This window comes from Balaenoptera ricei, chromosome 5, assembly GCF_028023285.1.
Source record: "Balaenoptera ricei isolate mBalRic1 chromosome 5, mBalRic1.hap2, whole genome shotgun sequence".
Classification (NCBI taxonomy): Eukaryota; Metazoa; Chordata; class Mammalia; order Artiodactyla; family Balaenopteridae; genus Balaenoptera; species Balaenoptera ricei.
The window spans coordinates 45,036,227-45,052,452 of record NC_082643.1 but is presented as its reverse complement, the minus strand read 5'-3'; the positions used below and the strand labels follow the sequence as shown (position 1 = coordinate 45,052,452).

The 16,226-nt window shown below is 41.5% G+C and overlaps 2 protein-coding genes across 7 annotated transcripts in view; one reads left to right on the top strand and one right to left on the bottom strand.

Annotated features, from left to right (window-relative positions):
- Positions 1-2,286: 2,286 nt before the first annotated feature.
- Positions 2,287-10,256, bottom strand: HNRNPDL (heterogeneous nuclear ribonucleoprotein D like). 6 transcript variants are annotated; one of them, XM_059922764.1, is made up of 8 exons: positions 9,045-10,253; positions 8,083-8,251; positions 7,822-7,983; positions 7,186-7,317; positions 6,227-6,397; positions 5,791-5,883; positions 5,314-5,418; positions 2,837-4,632 (listed from the first exon to the last, which is right to left on the bottom strand). In XM_059922764.1, exons 1-8 carry the CDS (start codon positions 9,485-9,487, stop codon positions 4,591-4,593), a joined length of 1,317 nt encoding a protein of 438 aa, XP_059778747.1. In that variant the 5' UTR covers positions 9,488-10,253; the 3' UTR covers positions 2,837-4,590. The 6 variants fall into 6 exon arrangements, with proteins under 6 accessions (XP_059778752.1, XP_059778747.1, XP_059778748.1 ...); XM_059922765.1 differs by lacking the exon at positions 5,314-5,418 and adding an exon at positions 6,924-7,038 and having other exon boundaries at positions 9,045-10,246; XM_059922766.1 differs by lacking the exon at positions 2,837-4,632 and adding an exon at positions 6,924-7,038 and having other exon boundaries at positions 5,332-5,418; positions 9,045-10,247.
- ENOPH1 (enolase-phosphatase 1) overlaps positions 9,874-16,226 on the top strand; it is a 35,838-nt gene continuing 29,485 nt past the window's right edge. The window contains exon 1 of the mRNA XM_059922771.1: positions 9,874-10,712. Within this exon, the coding sequence (XP_059778754.1) occupies positions 10,629-10,712 (84 nt within the window). The 5' untranslated portion in view covers positions 9,874-10,628. The remainder of the gene's footprint in view (positions 10,713-16,226) is intronic.

Here is a 16,226-nt window from a genome sequence, read left to right as displayed (position 1 = left end):
GATTATGAAAGTAACACACACTCAAAAATGCCTTTTGTTTTTCCTTATCTCCAAATGATGTGCTAGGTATAGTTCTAAACTCCTAGGAAGAAGTAATAAAAATTCTTGGACTTTTTTTCTGTATTTTAAGTCATATAGAAATCACACATTAAAAAAAATCTGTACAAGCTAATGAAAATATTCTTAGATTTTAGCTGGCATCATTAAGTTGATGGTACAATGCTGATTATCACTGTAGACGTCCTGATTGACAGGTATATGCCTTTGATTAATAGAAATGTCACTACATAATGAGAGCAATATATGTAACGTGTACAGCCATTCAAAACATACAGTTTATGGGGAGAAAATACTTAAAGGGTTTCCTGGTAATGAAAAATACTGGAAGTACCCTAAAATATTTTAGTCCCCACTGTCACACCCTCCCTTCACCCCTCTGCCTGTATGGTGGTCTAAAGAACTTTTATGTCCCATACGTCTCATGGTTCAAGGGTAACCAAAGTAATCACCCAATTCCATAGGACAGGGAATTCCCTGGTGGTCCAGTGGCTGAGACTCCACGCTCCCAATGCAGGGGGCCCGGGTTCGATCCGGGGTCAGGGAACTAGATCTCACACGCTGCAACTAAAAGATCCTGCAAGCCACAACTAAAACGAAGAAACCCATATGCTGCAACGAAGATCCCGCATGCTGCAACTAAGACCCGGCACAGCCAATTAAATAAAATAAATACCATAGAAAGGCTGTCTCATGGGAATGAGTACTTGCTCCAGATTATCTAGGCTCCAGTTTCATCAGAGGAAAAAGAATGAATCAATTGTTTCTTGTTTTTTAATACTTATTTGGTTGTACTGGGTCTTAGCTGCGGCAGGTGGGCTCCTTAGTTGCAGCAGGCATGTGGGATCTAGTTCCCTGACTAGGGATCAAACCCGGGCACCCTGCATCGGGAGCTCGCAGTCTTAACCACTGCACCACCAGCGAAGTCCCAAGAATGAATGAATTGTAATAAAATGCTACTTTCCTACAAAAGACTTCAGCACTCACAAATTAAAGACTGCTGACCAATCTTAATGCTTAGAGATCCCTCCCAGAAGTGGTAAACACTGAATCTAGTCCTCAGAGATGCTAAGAGTCCAAAACGTAATGAGTTACTTCCAATTAGCTAACTTCCTCGACTTGAAATATCAGGGGATTAATTATGGTTTTCCAGAAGTCCTTTTATGGGGTTGGCCCTTCCTGTCTCATCAATAAAACAATCACCCTATGGAAGTGTTCACCAGCCAGCACACAAATTTGAGAACATTTGAAGAAAACTCCCTTTGGGCAACCGCATCAATGAAAGCAAATTCAATAAATTTTGGAAATTCCCTGACAGTCCTGTGGTTAGGACTTGGTGCTTTTTACTGCCGGGGGGCCGGGTTTGATTCTTGGTGGGGGAACTAAGACCCCGCAAACTGCATGGTGTGGCCTAAATGAATGAATTCTTATCAATCTTTCACCATAAAAGCCAACTTCAAGTTCTTTAAACTAGATAGCTTTCAAAGTAGTTTATCACTTCCTTGAGACTACATTTATGTATAGACATGAATTTTTTTGTCTATAAAGAAAACTCAGTCAGATTCTCAAAAGGAGATAACCATTGGAACAGTATGAGAAAACCTGTCTGCAGTACACTGCTTCTCACATATTTATAACACATGCTGGTCTTTGATAAACCAAAATCTTAAGCATTCTGTTATTTGAAATTTTTAATTTTAACAAATCAGAGACTGTTGAATATCCCTTCCCCAACCACACTGAGATCACGATATACCTCCTCAAATGGGGGTACTCCTCTTGTATGAGTAGATCAAAGAATAAAGTCAGGAATTAAACTGCCACTTAAAGTAACAATCTTTAGGATGTTCAGCATTACCCTCTAATCCATAGAATACCACTGTATTCTTTCCTACAGTTTATAAAACACAGTGGTTAAGTCAAAGTGTCAACTTTTTTCTATTCAACCAAAACTCACTGAAATCCCACATCTGACTATTTCAAGACAAAGAAAAATATAAAACCTCAACCAATCCTAAAGAACAGCCCACATTTTTCTGGCAATACACTTTTGAATGACTTTACATGAAAACAAAGTTGTACTGCTTTTGCTCAGAAAGTTGAGACCACAGTAGATAGCAATTCTATTAAATTGGAAAGTTTGAGAGATTTTTACAGAATGACATTTCCTGACTTCGCTTAACACTAGGAGCAATTCAAATGGTAGAAATGCACATACACACAACATCCGTAACTAAAAATTGCAGTTTATATAAAATGACATTTAAAAATTCAATGATAATTGCAGTGTCCTTGAATCACCTTTTTAAATCAGTGAAACGTAGTATCCTGTGGTGGACATCCTATCAAATACTTGCAACCTATAGCAATTAATTTCTCAGGTTTCTTTGTATTGAAATTTATAAGATTAGCAAAAGGGTCCAGTTACTGTCACCATTATGAAAAAGATGCATGGAAGAGAATGAAATAAATGCTCTGCTTATCCATGTTAGTATCCCAATGACATTTTAACTCTTAATCCCTAATCTTGTAAATGCAGCCATCAGATTACAGAATACTAACGTGTTAATCAACAAAACTGCTAATTAGGTTTCTTTCAAGGTTAAGTAGCAACACATAGAACTTGCTCAAAACAACTCAGGAAGCATATTTAAGAATATACAGGTTAATTATGTTTGTTAAGTACTTCAGTTTTTCTAAAAGATCTCAGACAATAATCTCTAGACGTAGTGTATTTCTTCAAAGTCATATATATCAAGACTTGACTGAAGAGTTTGGATTTTGTTTAAAAAGCCTTTATTCATTTTTGATCAGGGAAAGGACAATCTCAATGTCAACTTGTCACCTAATCATAAATTTGAACTTACAGGATTCACTGCCCTAAAGACACTGCACCTGACTTTTACATAACTTAAAATGAAAATCTCCTTTCTGTTCCCTAAGGTTGCATGTTGAAAGAATCAAACAATCCCTTGCAATAGCCAGCACTGGTACTTGGCCTAGGTGTAAGGTCAAATAGCAAAACAGGAGCAAAACGCCAAAAGCATTGTAACTTGATAGCCCAGCAAGTACAAACATCATCGGAACAAAGAAAGTTGCAGGCACCAAATAAAACAAGGCAGGTTCATTAGCATAAAAAAATTTACACTTGGTTGAAGGTGAGGTCAATTTTCCACATGTGAACATGTATGCCAATCCTAATGGCTAGCATGGAACCACAGAAACAAAAACAAAAACCTTAAATTCAACAACTACACTGAATGTAAAATTCAAAACTTGAATGTACCCAGGACATCCTCCAAAATCTAGAGCTAAAGCTGTTTTTTTTTTAATGCACCAGAAGATCTGTTGTAATGACGTGACTTGGTCACACTTAGATTTGCATTTACATAAGATTTAAGGGATACCTTTCCCCACTATTCCTTTTACGTTTGAACATGGATATGCTTAACTATTCAGCTCATGCACTAACTGCGCTAAAAATGATGAAACTTACTACCATGATTTTTTCTAAGAACTCACATCACATAACAGTTAACACCCAATACAGCTTCCTAAAAATGCCCCAACAGAAAACATTTTGTTCAGTTTGGTGCTTGCTGTGACATAATACCAACAGAATAGTATACAATTAATTTACTCATCCACTACGTCGAATATTTTAATCTAACTTTTGTTCAAACTTTAGTAACTTCATACCTATTTGCCAAAATCCTTGTGTTAAATGTAACTACATCTGATATTCTTAAACTGTGGCTCCTATAACACAGTTCAAGTGTTTTTTCCCCTGGGTATATTTAGACAGTTAAATCAAGAAAACAAAGTTATGGTATTATGATTAGCCAAAGCTCTTTTCTAGCAGACCACTGAATACAGCAAGTCATAACAAATGCCTTTCCAGAGACAAGAACAAAGCAAAATATTTTCTATCCATAAAAGGAGCTACCAGCATGCTTTGTGCCATTAAAAAATTACTTTTCAAAATATAACCAGAAGACTTACGGTCTACTAGAAAGCTTCCACTCATCACAACACTATAACTATGCCACAGAAACTTTCATGACAAAGTCTCCAGATATAGAGAGAAAACAACATGACTTAAAGGTACGTGGAAGCCTCAGTTAACAGGGAAATGAAGCCTTAGAACACAGAACACATCTAACAAAAGAGAACAGAGCAGACACTGTAGCTGGCTCTTCGTAAAGGACCAGGTTCTCCCTATGGATCAACACTCCCTACAAAGTAAACTGTGCCTTAATTATTGCTTATTTAAAATTACACTTTTACAGAGCTATTTAGTACCTGACGCAGAAAAACAATCACAGAAGGAAGCATTTATTTGAGGTTTAACATGAAATCATACAAATAAAATTTGTATAAACACAAATCCACGTCGAGTCATAACACAGATAGCAAAAGACAAGGTAAAAACAAAAACTAATTGGCGGCTATATACAGTTGGACACAGTTGTGTCTTGTACACTAGAAAGTCTTTTACAAAATAATCATCTTAGATCAACAGAAGACCAATCTTCACTGTCGTCCTGCAAGATGGGTTACTTTAGCAATCTCTTCCTAAAAACAAAAACAAAATGGCAATTAGATTTGTGAAACTCTGACAAGCTTTCAAAGGTCCACTTTCATGAATTGTTTTAAGTTCTCACTTTATTCTTTTCTTCAATAATTAAAGATCACATGCAAATTCATTGGCAAAACGCAGTTTGGGTAATTAATAAATTCACCCTGGAGTTCCCAAATGATATTAAAGTAAAATTTACTTAGAAAATCTGGGAATGCAGTCTTCCCATATTCACAGGTTGAACTGTGCTAGGTTCAAGGTCTACTAGAAACATCTCTAGTAAGCCACGTAAAATGCTATTACAAACATGCATTTCTAATAGGCTTGTATTGCAAGAAAACAAATTTCTGTGTGCATATGATCTTTAATTTATATCCCAGATTTTAAAGTTCTTGTTTTGGTTTGTAGATTTCACTATTAGCTATAAAAAGAAAAAGCAAGCATTAAATCTTAAAGAATGAACACTTAAAATGAGGCTCCACAATTGAAATACAACACTAAACAGAAGACCAAAATGATTAAGCTGTAAAAAGGCATTTATGTACTTTAACTCCTGTAAAAAACCATTTAAGTTAAGTTTAGACACTTAATCTTCAAAAAGATTAAAAAAGAAGCCAAAGTCTGAAGTTTTCCACTTTAATCTTTACGCTGGTACATGAAGTTGGAAGAGACCATACCACAGGACAGCGTTTTCTGGTGTATGCCTTGCGCTCTGCCCGCAACGTGCGACCCCCAGAGATAGACGTGGTCAGGGTGACACACGGCCTGCAATGAAGTTCCCGCTGGCGGGTACAAACAAGGTATAATGTCAGAGTTAGAAGACAACATTCCTGTTTTCCTTAAGTTGTACCCATTTCAGTACTTTACCTGTTAATAGTTCTAAAAAAGTTTAATTATTCCTCTAGACCACCTGGTACACAAAGCAAACAGAAAAACTCTTAAGTTTTTCTGTAATACTAAAGAAAGTGAGATAAAACTTTAAAGTTAAAGATCTATAGACACTTTAGGCAAAACAGGTTCATAAAGCAAGTAAAAAGTTAACAATTTAGTAAAAACAGGCTACATGATATTTTGTTTTCACTTATTTTTCATTTGTCTATTGATCTTTAAATTAAATTAGAATTTCCACTGGTGTCTTGAACTCTTATACACACCTGTTTTCTCCAACGTCCCCTTTTAGTATGGCTGGTAATTATTTTGGTGATTGCCACCCCCTCGAGATGCCTTGCCGTAAGTGCTCTGTTGGCCTATTTTGAAAAAACAAAAAATTATGCTTAGCTTTTAATGAAATGGTTTCACTATATATTTAAAAACTATTAAATATGCAAAATCCTCCATGGCAATTAAAATAACCAGATATTTAAAAAACTCATTATAAACTAGTCACATATCACGTTCTAGAATGTTTGTAATGACTGAAATCTCTATATCAGTATAAGCCCCTATGACTATTAAATGTCTCAAAAATTTAACTCCACAAACAGTTCAAGAAATAGAAAACACCCACACACAGAGTCTCAGAATGGGACTGTACTTTAAACACTGAATTTTAGTACCATTGGTTTATGAAATTAAGTTAAATATTCTTACCACTGTAGTCTGTATATCCCTGTCCATATCCATAGTTCCCATAGTTATACCCAGTATAATCATAGCCGCCATAGCCACTATAGTTTTGATCACCACCATAGGCACTATTGTAATTTCCATATCCTTGATCATAATAGTTATTAAATCCTTGGTTCCAGTTTTGGCCCTGACCTGAAACAATGCACAATGATTGTTAGGAAACAACTTCTGACCCCCAATCCTAACATAAAATGATGCGTTCCTGTCCCTCACTCTGCAAATCTTAAAAAGGCAGAATGGATACCTATATTGCTATCTGACCAAAAAAGTATTATTACAGTTGGCATAAAAAAGGGGGCAGAAAGTCCAATTGTGCCAGTATCAGGCTTCCTAAATTCAATGAAAAATCAGGACAAAGGAGAAGACAGAGTGTTTATCTTTAAAACAAGGACTCCTGCCCTAGAAAACCTATCACGCCAAAGTGTTCCATGTAATCTTAATTACGTTTAATGGTGTTTTTTCCCAGCAGCAATGACACTGTCAGAGTGGCCATTTTTTGAAGAGGTGAAACCAATAAAAACAAAAGCCCACCCACACTAAGCTGAGCAGTTTCCATGTTGTAACAGTTTAAATTTGGCTTTACTTTCCTATGGGCTTATTCATATTTAGCAGTTTATAGCTTACAGCATTGAGTCATTTTCCAGGAATTAAGTCTCACCTCGGCCACGACCCCTAGTACCACCTCGTCCACCAGCTACAGCACCTCTTCCTCCTTTTTGTTGTTGCTGTTGCTGCCTATATACCTCTTTGGGTTGTGCAACTTTGATTTCACACTAAAAACAAAATTTAAAAAGCAAACAGAACTGTTACCAATATTCTAATGTCAAGCCATTTCTTCTCTTCTCAAAACAGGTTGAGAAATTTCACTTTAAGAGAGAAAAAAGCATACTGTTCATTTACTATAATCAAAATGGCTTTACCTTCCCAGAACCAATTTGATGATATCTGCTTTCTAACAATTTCTTTACTGGCTCTTCATCTGTATACGTAATAAAACAAAATCCTCTTCTTTCATTTGTTTTTGTATCCATGGGAAGTTCAATATTTTCAATCTGAAATCAAGATACACACTCAAGGTCACCCACTAATGGTAAAAAGCTACCAAGATGTTTTAGAATACCACAAGTCCTTTTCAAGCTTCAACATGTCATTCTAACGAAATAACTTCTGTATAAACTACTGCTTTATTATCCACATCAAACTAAAGTAATTTGTTTCATCTATGGAGCATTGAGAAGGGAGAGTAAAACCTTATTTAATACCATTTCTTACCCCACAGATGCCACTAGTTAATAAATCCAAACCCTAACCACAGCAAAGCATCCATCTTTTTGCTGAATTAGTTTCCATTAAACACTAGTTTCCATTAAATTAGACACTAGTTTCCATTATAACACAGAAAGCACTGATTAAGGTACAGTGACTGGAAGGGACTTGCAATAATTTAATCCCACCCTCATCCAACATTGAGCTTGCTCTGTAAGAACTGGGCCAGGGATAAACATTATATAAACATATCAAATGAAAATACACGTAAACGTAAAAGCAGAGCGCACCTCTCCAAAGGCTCCAAAATATTCTTTAATTTGTTCTTCTGAAGTATCTGGGCTCAATCCACCCACAAAAACCTTTTTAGGGGGTTCCTTCCCTTTTAAAGCTTTGGCTCTTTTAGGGTCTATCAATTTGCCATCCAGCTTGTGTTCTTTCATTTCCAAAACCTAGAAGACAGATTTATTTAATCTGACAACATACAAGCAACCCTCTGAACAATTTGCAAGAAACACACAAAAGCACCACAATGCGAAACATGTTCCTACCTTATCAACACTAGCAGCATCTTTGAAAAGCACAAATCCAAATCCTCTTGATCTTCCAGTGACTGGATCTGTTTTAATTGTGCAGTCTACAACTTCCCCAAATCGAGACAAATATTCAGTCAGATCTTTCTTGCTTGTATCCCAGCTCAAGCCTCCAATAAACATTTTACTAGAAATAAAAGTTGTTTTTTTAAGGTTAGCAACAACTACAACGATTACCTAAAATCCTGAAATTACGGTTACGAAATAAAACTATAAAATAAGCACAGGAAAATACATCCTGATGTACAAATAATTTAACCCGTTTACAGACACACACGAACAAAAGACCACAAAAATCCCCAAGTTCCTCACTTATTCAAAACGGTGGACACCTTGCTCTCCTCACTGCACAATGCTAAGTTTAAACGAGGCTAACAATACATGGTAAAGATTGTTCCCGACTAGAAAATCCAACTTTCTAAACGGATCCCACACAACTTAGGCTCACCGTCTTCCTCAGCTATCAAGCCAACGTTCCACCTAAAGAACTCATCATCACTCGTACTGGGGATCTGGGTACCAGTCGCCTACAGGTTCCCAAAATCCTCCCGCTGAAAACTGCGCGGAACCGTAACACAGACACAATGAAGAGGCGGCTGCAGCTCCAGCATGGGACACAGCGAGGCCGGCCCCTCCCCCTCGGGCCCCACGCGCGCCTGCGCACTCGGGACACAGACGCCGCCGCCCTCCGCCTCCAACCCCTCTGCCCTTCCCCCACCTTCCGCGGGCCTCTCGAGTCACCGCCCCCCCCCCCCCCCCCCGTCTCCTACTTTCCTCTTCCCTCCAACCTACTGGGGCCCAGCGGGCACGCGGGGAATCGACTTGGGGAAAGAACACGGGCAGCGCGCAGCCCCCGAGGGACGAAGGGGCGCATGCGGCGCGCTGGGGGAGGGGGGGGGAAGAAGAGAAGCGTGCGGTACCCGTCATCCTGCTGATTCTTGCTCGCGTTGATCTTGGATCCCTCTGCGAATTCCTCTATGTTGCTATACTCGTTCATGTCTTCCATAGCGGCTGAGTTGTCGGCCGGGAGGCGCTGGCGCGCAATCCGTGTCGCGGAAGCAGCGGCGGCAGAACGTTGTATGGAGCTGGATTTAAAATGGCGGCGGAAGAGATCCGGGCGCCGCCTGCGCCCTCCCTTTATAGCCGCCCCGCCCGCCAATCGGGAGGGCTGCTGGGCGGTGACGTGGCGCTGGGCCCGGCGCGTCCCCTGCCGGGCGGAGCTGGGAGCAAGCGAAGGGAGGAGCGGGGCGAGCTGCCGCGGCGCCCTCGGCCGCCAATGGGAGAGGCTGCGGGAGGCTAAAGTAGCGGGAGCGGAGGGGAACAATGGCGGCGGCACATGGGAAAGCCGGGGCGGGACCTCCATCGCGGCCCTTCCGCTGAGGAGCGAGGTCGCGGGTGAGGGGACGCGGGCTTGGGAAAAGAGCGTCAGAAGAGAAAAACGAAGGGGCGAAAAGTCCTGGGCCAAAAATCCCGAGCAGCGTCACAGCCCCTCTTGCCTTGAGAGCCTTTGTCTCTGGCGTCCGGTCCAGCCCACTCCCAGCAAAGAGCCGTCAACCCCGCCTTTTTCCGCCCTCGGTCCCCCAGTGCGGAGCTGCTGCTATCGATTGGCACCGGGGCCGCGCTGCTCCGGAAAAAGGCGGACTGCGCCCAGCGCGGGTGACTGAGGCGGCGAGCGCGCCCTGCCGTCCGGCGCGCGCACGCGTGTTTTGTCCTCGAGCTGGCTGGACGCAGCCGAACAGGAAGCGGGCGCGCGGCGGCCCCTCCGGAAAACTGCGCGGCGCGGGCGCCTCTTCCGCTGCCGCTACAGGCGCGCGGGCCGAGGGGGCGCGGCGGGCCTCTCTAACCGATCGGCCGGAAACGGGGCCAACGCAGTCAGGCTGACCGGGATCCAAACGGCCTCTTTCGCTGGCTGACGGGAGGAGGGGCGCGCGCCCGGTCGGATTACTGTAAAAATGCAAAAGCGGAGGCAGTGGGCGGGGAGGGGGCTAGGTGCCGTAGAGGGCAAGGGGCACTCACATCCCCGGCGCGCCACTCGCGGGGCTCCCGTCTGCACGTGCCCCGGACCTCTCCCGCTCGCTCAACCAGTCTGCGGAGAGCGCGCGCCCGCGCACCGGGCTCCCGCGTTCGCTTCTTTGTTCCCGCCCACGCGAGGCCCATTTTGACGGATCGGGTTAGAGGCCCTCTAGCGGCCAATCGACGTCGGCGCCATTACCTCTCCCCGCCCCATCGGAACCTCGCGAGGACCGCCCCCTTTCCCTGCCCACGTGGTCTAGGCCTGGCGGCCCGGGCAGCTTGCGAGTTCGAGGTCCCTGTGCTGCGGGTTTCTCTATTTTCAGGGGCGCCGACGTGTCCTCTCCGCCTTGCGCGTCAGGCTGAGCGCGGTTGTGCGCTCCGGGACTCTTTTCGGGGCTGTCGGAAGCCCAGCAGATTGCTGGGCGCAGCCGGCACCGCCCTCCGCCCTCCCTACCAGTAGGCCAATTCTCGTAGTAGCAGCCGGTGGGGAAATGGTTGTGCTTTCGGTGCCCGCCGAAGTCACTGTGATCCTGTTAGATATCGAAGGTACCACAACCCCGATTGCTTTCGTGAAGGTGAGGGGCGGAAGGGAGCGGGGAAGTTACTTGTGCTTTAAAACAAAAATTTTAAACTATTGCAGACCTTGCACTAGAGACACGAGGCGTGGGAGAAACGGTGGGGCTTTGCAGCGGCTCAGGGATGGGAGGAGGTAGTCTGCGGCGGATTGCGGGGATGCTTTTCCTCACCATCTTCACCTTCCCGCGTCCCTGCCCTCGGTTATTTGCAGGTGGGAAGGGATGGAGGTGGTGGTGAAGAAGGGCCGAGGAGGGCAGGTCTGCCGCGGCAAGGTGAAGCGTTGTGGGCGCCGCCCGCCGGTCAGGTGTGCGCCCCGTCGCCCAGCTGGTGAGCTTCCGCCTTGTGCCGGGTTGGACGTGGCGAGGCGGCGGCCGCGATCTAGTGGTCCTTGAGGCGTCTAGTCGTAAAATGGGAAGGCTGAAGGGTGAAGATGACTTTTCAGGTACCCCTGGTGATAGGCGGTAATGGTTGCTCTTGGCCCTTTCCCACTCCTGCTGTTAGTGGCCGAAATGCACAGTGTATGTTACTGGACTAGGCTAGCAAACGTCTAGATTCCGTTCATTTTCTTCAAAAAACCATGGAAGCTTAAAGTTCTTACGCAAAGCCTTCCTCCTAGGATGTCAGTGCTAACCAACACTTGTCTACACCTAGTTCACAAACTTAAAACTTTGCATTAGAGCAGGTTCCTTTTTTTATATATACTGTACTTGCCAGGATAAGTAAATATCAAATATTAATATAATTTTTTAAAGAATTCCTCGGGCCTCGTCTTCTCTTTATTTGACTTCTAGAGGTTTAAGATAAAAGTATTCTCTAGAAGTGCTTGTGTGCAGTAATAAACAGAGAAAGGAGGGAAAGTACAAAGTAGGAAAAATAATAACTGCTTTCTTGTAGTTTTCAAAGAAAAAAAGAATTCCTCGTCTTTGTGGTTTATAGTTTACAAGTCACTATCTCCATTCTGGCTTTCTCTTGCTTGCCACTGTTATCAGGAGACCAGGGATAATGACAGGACAGGTAGTTGTTATATGGCATATGTAGCGTTCTTGGAAAGTTGATTTAGGGAGTAAGATACCTCATGCAAATCAATTTTGTAACAAAACATTGTGTCTCTTTCACCTTTTTTACCCACTATGTCTTATGTAAGATGACATGAGCCACTTCTTGGAGTCTTTGTTTGTGAAAGACTTATCCTGAGACCTTTCTGAGAATAAACATGCCTTGATGATCTAAATAGATTTTTTTGTTTTTGTTTCGTTTCTTTGGTTTTGTTTTTCCTTTTGGCCACGCTGCGCGGCTTGCGGAATCTTAGTTCCCCGACCAGGGATCGAACCCAGACCCCTGCAGTGGAAGCGTGGAGCCCTAACCACTGGACCGCCAGGGAATTCCCAAATAGATTTTTTTTTGGATTTGACACCAGACTGCCAAAAAATGATTCGGGGGTCTTGTTTAAACGGTAGTTTCTTGTGCCTTGTTCTATAATCTGTTATTATTTTTATTAATATTAATCTATTACAATATAATCGTCTGTTTGTTATACACTAATTTATCAAAACCAGTGTTTCTGAAAGTATGTTCAGAAGAACATTAGGTTTGTGTGGCTGTTTATAGTAATTATGCAGAAAAGGTTTCCATTATTAAATCCAGTTTGGGGAAATGTTCTGTATGTATTCAACCAGGTTTCTTTATTGCACGCCTTCTCAGAGCCTTTATATCATGCACACACTTGCACACACACACGCATTGTGAGCCTTCAAGAGACTAGCATGTCACAAATTTACTTGAACCAGAAAAACTTTTAGCAGAGTATCTCTATCTTTTTGAACACGTTTTAAAGAGATGCTAAGTTATATCCTTCTTGGACCTCTGAGCATGGAGCTGGGAGTTGGGAGATGTTTGTTCTACTTGGGCTTTATTGGTCACATTAGGTGTGTGAACTTGTAGCCCTCCTTCCTGTGGAATGGTGTAAGGAAACATTGAGTAATGTATACCTGCAACTTGTATACTTGACTCATCCTCAAAAACTTGGTGAGGTGTGTGCACTGTTTGCATTTTACTAATAGGAAACTAAGGCTCTGAAAAATTGAACAGTATGCCTGGGATTTGAAACCAAATTGTCTGACTCAACAACTCTTACTCTTTCCATTATTGCACTCGATCTCTGAAATGGGAACCACAGTGCTCGTTCCATTTTCTTTGCCTGGCCCTGTGGGTGTTAAATGACACAACTGGTATGAGAGCACTTTAATCAGTAAGAAGTACCATAAAAGTATATGGCAGCAAATTTCAATATACACCACCTCTAGGTGGTAGGTATAAGAGTGAGCCCTTGGAACAGAATAACTATAGTTGAGTCTCACTTTATCTGGGGGGTTGCTTCTACAGTCAGCGTACACTGTGAAAGTTGAGTATTTTCAAAAATTGCCCTTGAATTACCCTTAGGAAGTCAGTTCTCTTTGGAGATTGATTCTGTCTTTCAGTAAGTCATATGCAGCCATTTTTCCTTCAGGGTTGAAACGTATCCCTGCTTCTTCCTTTGGGTATCAGAGGAAGTTGGTTTGGGATTAGGTGATGTAGATGAAAAATATATTGTGTCAAACTTTAGCCTCACAATGAACCATTCATGCTGTAAGAGACCCTGAGGAACTGAGGCTGTCCAAGGACACAGAACACCTTCATTGAGTAGAATGGCAGACAGATTGCCAGCACTGGTTATGTTTTTTTTTTCCCTTTCTCTCTCTCTCTCTTTCTCTTTTTTTTTTTTTTGCTGAGCACTTAGAGTTGAATGTGTATATGATGCAACTTAACTATATAAGATGACACTGACAGTCCTGGATATCTTATGGGATTCCATTGAATCCTCCCAGTTTGGGTGCTCTGAGGACAGGCTGTTGCTCTATCAGGGCATGCCTTCAGCCTTTGGGCTCCTGGCAACAATAAACAATGTTTTTACTTCCTGCTATTATGTCTTATTTTCTTTGGTCCAATTTCTAGAGAGGGAAGGGTTCCTAGCTTGGATCATCTAGTCCATGTCACAACCAGCTAATTAATTTCTCATATGAATCAACTGATGCCTGGAGGGATGTCTTTGTGAGGATCATCACAATGTGTTGGGGACAGAGCAGCAATAGATGGTTCCCGGTGCATGTGAGTCCTCAAAGCCACCAGCCCACTGCAGGACGTGTGCCTCTGGAGTTTCTTTTCTTTTCAAGCGCTAACTTTGATTCTCTACAGTGGTGATCTCCCAACATTTTTTGGTCATGTACATCATCAGCAGAATTGGAGCAGGCACTACCAATAGAATTTATTGTGTACACATATTACTGTACTATTATTAAGTTGTAAAGTAAATTGGAATTTAAAGATGAGATTTAAATGATAAGTGTAAATGAATGTTATTGCATTCACTTCCCTTCTCCCCTTGAATCATCTTGCGTGCACCTCACAGAGCCACTGCTTCATCTTTGTCCGTGTGATGTGATATTCATTTTCTGACTTTGTGCAGTGTATTATAACAGTGTTTTTAGTCTGTAAGCTATGAAATAACACCATTACCAGTCCTTATGGTTATCCTGTCAAGAACCTTCAACTATTGTTCTTGAGTTGGAGAAAATGGTGTCTTGTTTCTGAAAATGCTCTATAATTTGGTGCCTTTCCTGCCATTACATGTCAAGTTAGTACATGTAACAACAGTTGCGGCAGTTATGTTCTGTGAAGTTACCGTGAATGCCATCTCAGCAAACACTGAATCATTGCCCCTAGGGAAAATGCAGGGTTTGGTTCCTGTGAGCCTCTGGTCACGGCATATTTGTCAACTGATCAGTACATAACCTTGTTTTCTGTGTGTTTCTGTTTGCCTTATTTAATATATATCGTTGATCCATTAACATTGAACTCACTGCCAGTAGCGCTATAGCTTATGCTTTAGCGAAGCTTATGTAACACATGTGTTTTCTCTGTAAGGCAGCTTTCTTGCCTTTAGGAACACCAGACAGCACTTTGCTTGGGGACCATTTTAAACTGCACACCCACCAACAAAAAGCACACAATGTGAAAAATGTGGCGCTAAGTAGACCTTGAAAAGGATACTTGTTTAAAATATGAGAAGGTTAAATAAGAAGGCAAAGCATCACATACTGGGAACGTGTGCATCTGGTTTTTCACAGTCTTAGCTGTTCTGCTCGTGTATGTACCTGTCCTCAAAAAATTGGGAAAGTGCAGTGAGTAATGATTTTGGGGTTACAAATAAATTTTAGTGAGTAGGAGAATTTGCAAATACAGAATTTTTAAATAATGAGGATTGGCTTCGTAGAGTAGTGTTTATAAGGATGGGCTTGGAGACTGTGCAAGTCTTGATTAGCATTCTGGCTTTTCCCTAGATGATTTATGGAAAGTTAGTTAATGTCTCTGAGTCTAGGTACATATTCCCTCAGCTGTACTTTGGGGATATCAACCTCATAAGGCTACTGTGAACATTTAATGAATGTTTAGCCCTTGAAAAAACTTTATAAAAATAAATATATTTCCATCATTATTTCATCCACCATCTCAACAAATCTTGTCAGGGAGTAGTGGGCAGGGGTGAGGGCATGTTTTTCACTTATGCCTTAGGAAAACTTTTTGTGCTTGGAAATAAAATCTTTGTAATAATTAAGAACCTCTCATTAACTGAAAGTATGAATCTGATTAGAATATTTGTCCCTAAAATATAGTAAGTGGGTCATGGTGATTACCCTTGCCAATGGCTCTTTATATCTGTGCTTCTCAAACTTGAATGTGTTTACAGATCATCTAGAGATCTGTCTAAAATGTAGTTTCTGATTCAGAATATCTGGAATGGAACTTTATTTTTTCATTTTTAATGACATTTATTGTTTTCTTTCTAATTTTACAAGCAATATATGTTCATTGCAGACAATTAGAAATACGTAAACGCATAAAGTAAAAATTAACAATCACCCATAATCTCCACCCCCCCAGAGATAACCATTGTTTGCATTTTGATGCATTTCCTCCCAGTGTCTACATATTTTTTTTAATGAAAGTATAATTGACCTACAATATTATGTTAGTTCCAGGTGCACAACATAGTGATTAGATATTTCTATACATTACAAAATGATCACCATGGTATGTCTAGTTACCATCTGTCACCATACAAAGATATTACAATATAATTGACTATATTCCTCATGCTATACATTTCATCCTCATTTATTTTGTAACTGGAAGTTTGTACCTCTTAATCTCCCTCACCTATTTCACTAATCCCCCAACCCCCTCCCCTCTGGCAACCACCTATTTCTTCTCTGTATCTATGACTCTGTTCTGTTTTGTTATGTTTGTTCATTTGTTTTTTTAGATATGTGAAATCAGATGGTATTCGTCTTTCTCTGCCTGACTTACTTCATTTAGCATAATACCCTCTAGGTCCATCCATTTCACAAATGGCAAGATTTCATTCTTTTTTATGGCTGAATAATGTGGAATGGAACTTGATGCTGAATTTCGAACAG

Coding starts and splice junctions, on each gene's coding strand:
- HNRNPDL (XM_059922764.1), bottom strand. CDS start 9,487: ATGGAGGTCCCGCCCCGGCTTTCCCATGTGCCGCCGCCATTGTTCCCC. Junction 6,398..7,185: donor ATCAAATTGGTTCTGGGAAG/GTAAAGCCATTT, acceptor GCATTGTTTCAG/GTCAGGGCCAAAACTGGAAC. Junction 4,633..5,313: donor CCAGAAAACGCTGTCCTGTG/GTATGGTCTCTT, acceptor TTTTGTTTTTAG/GAAGAGATTGCTAAAGTAAC.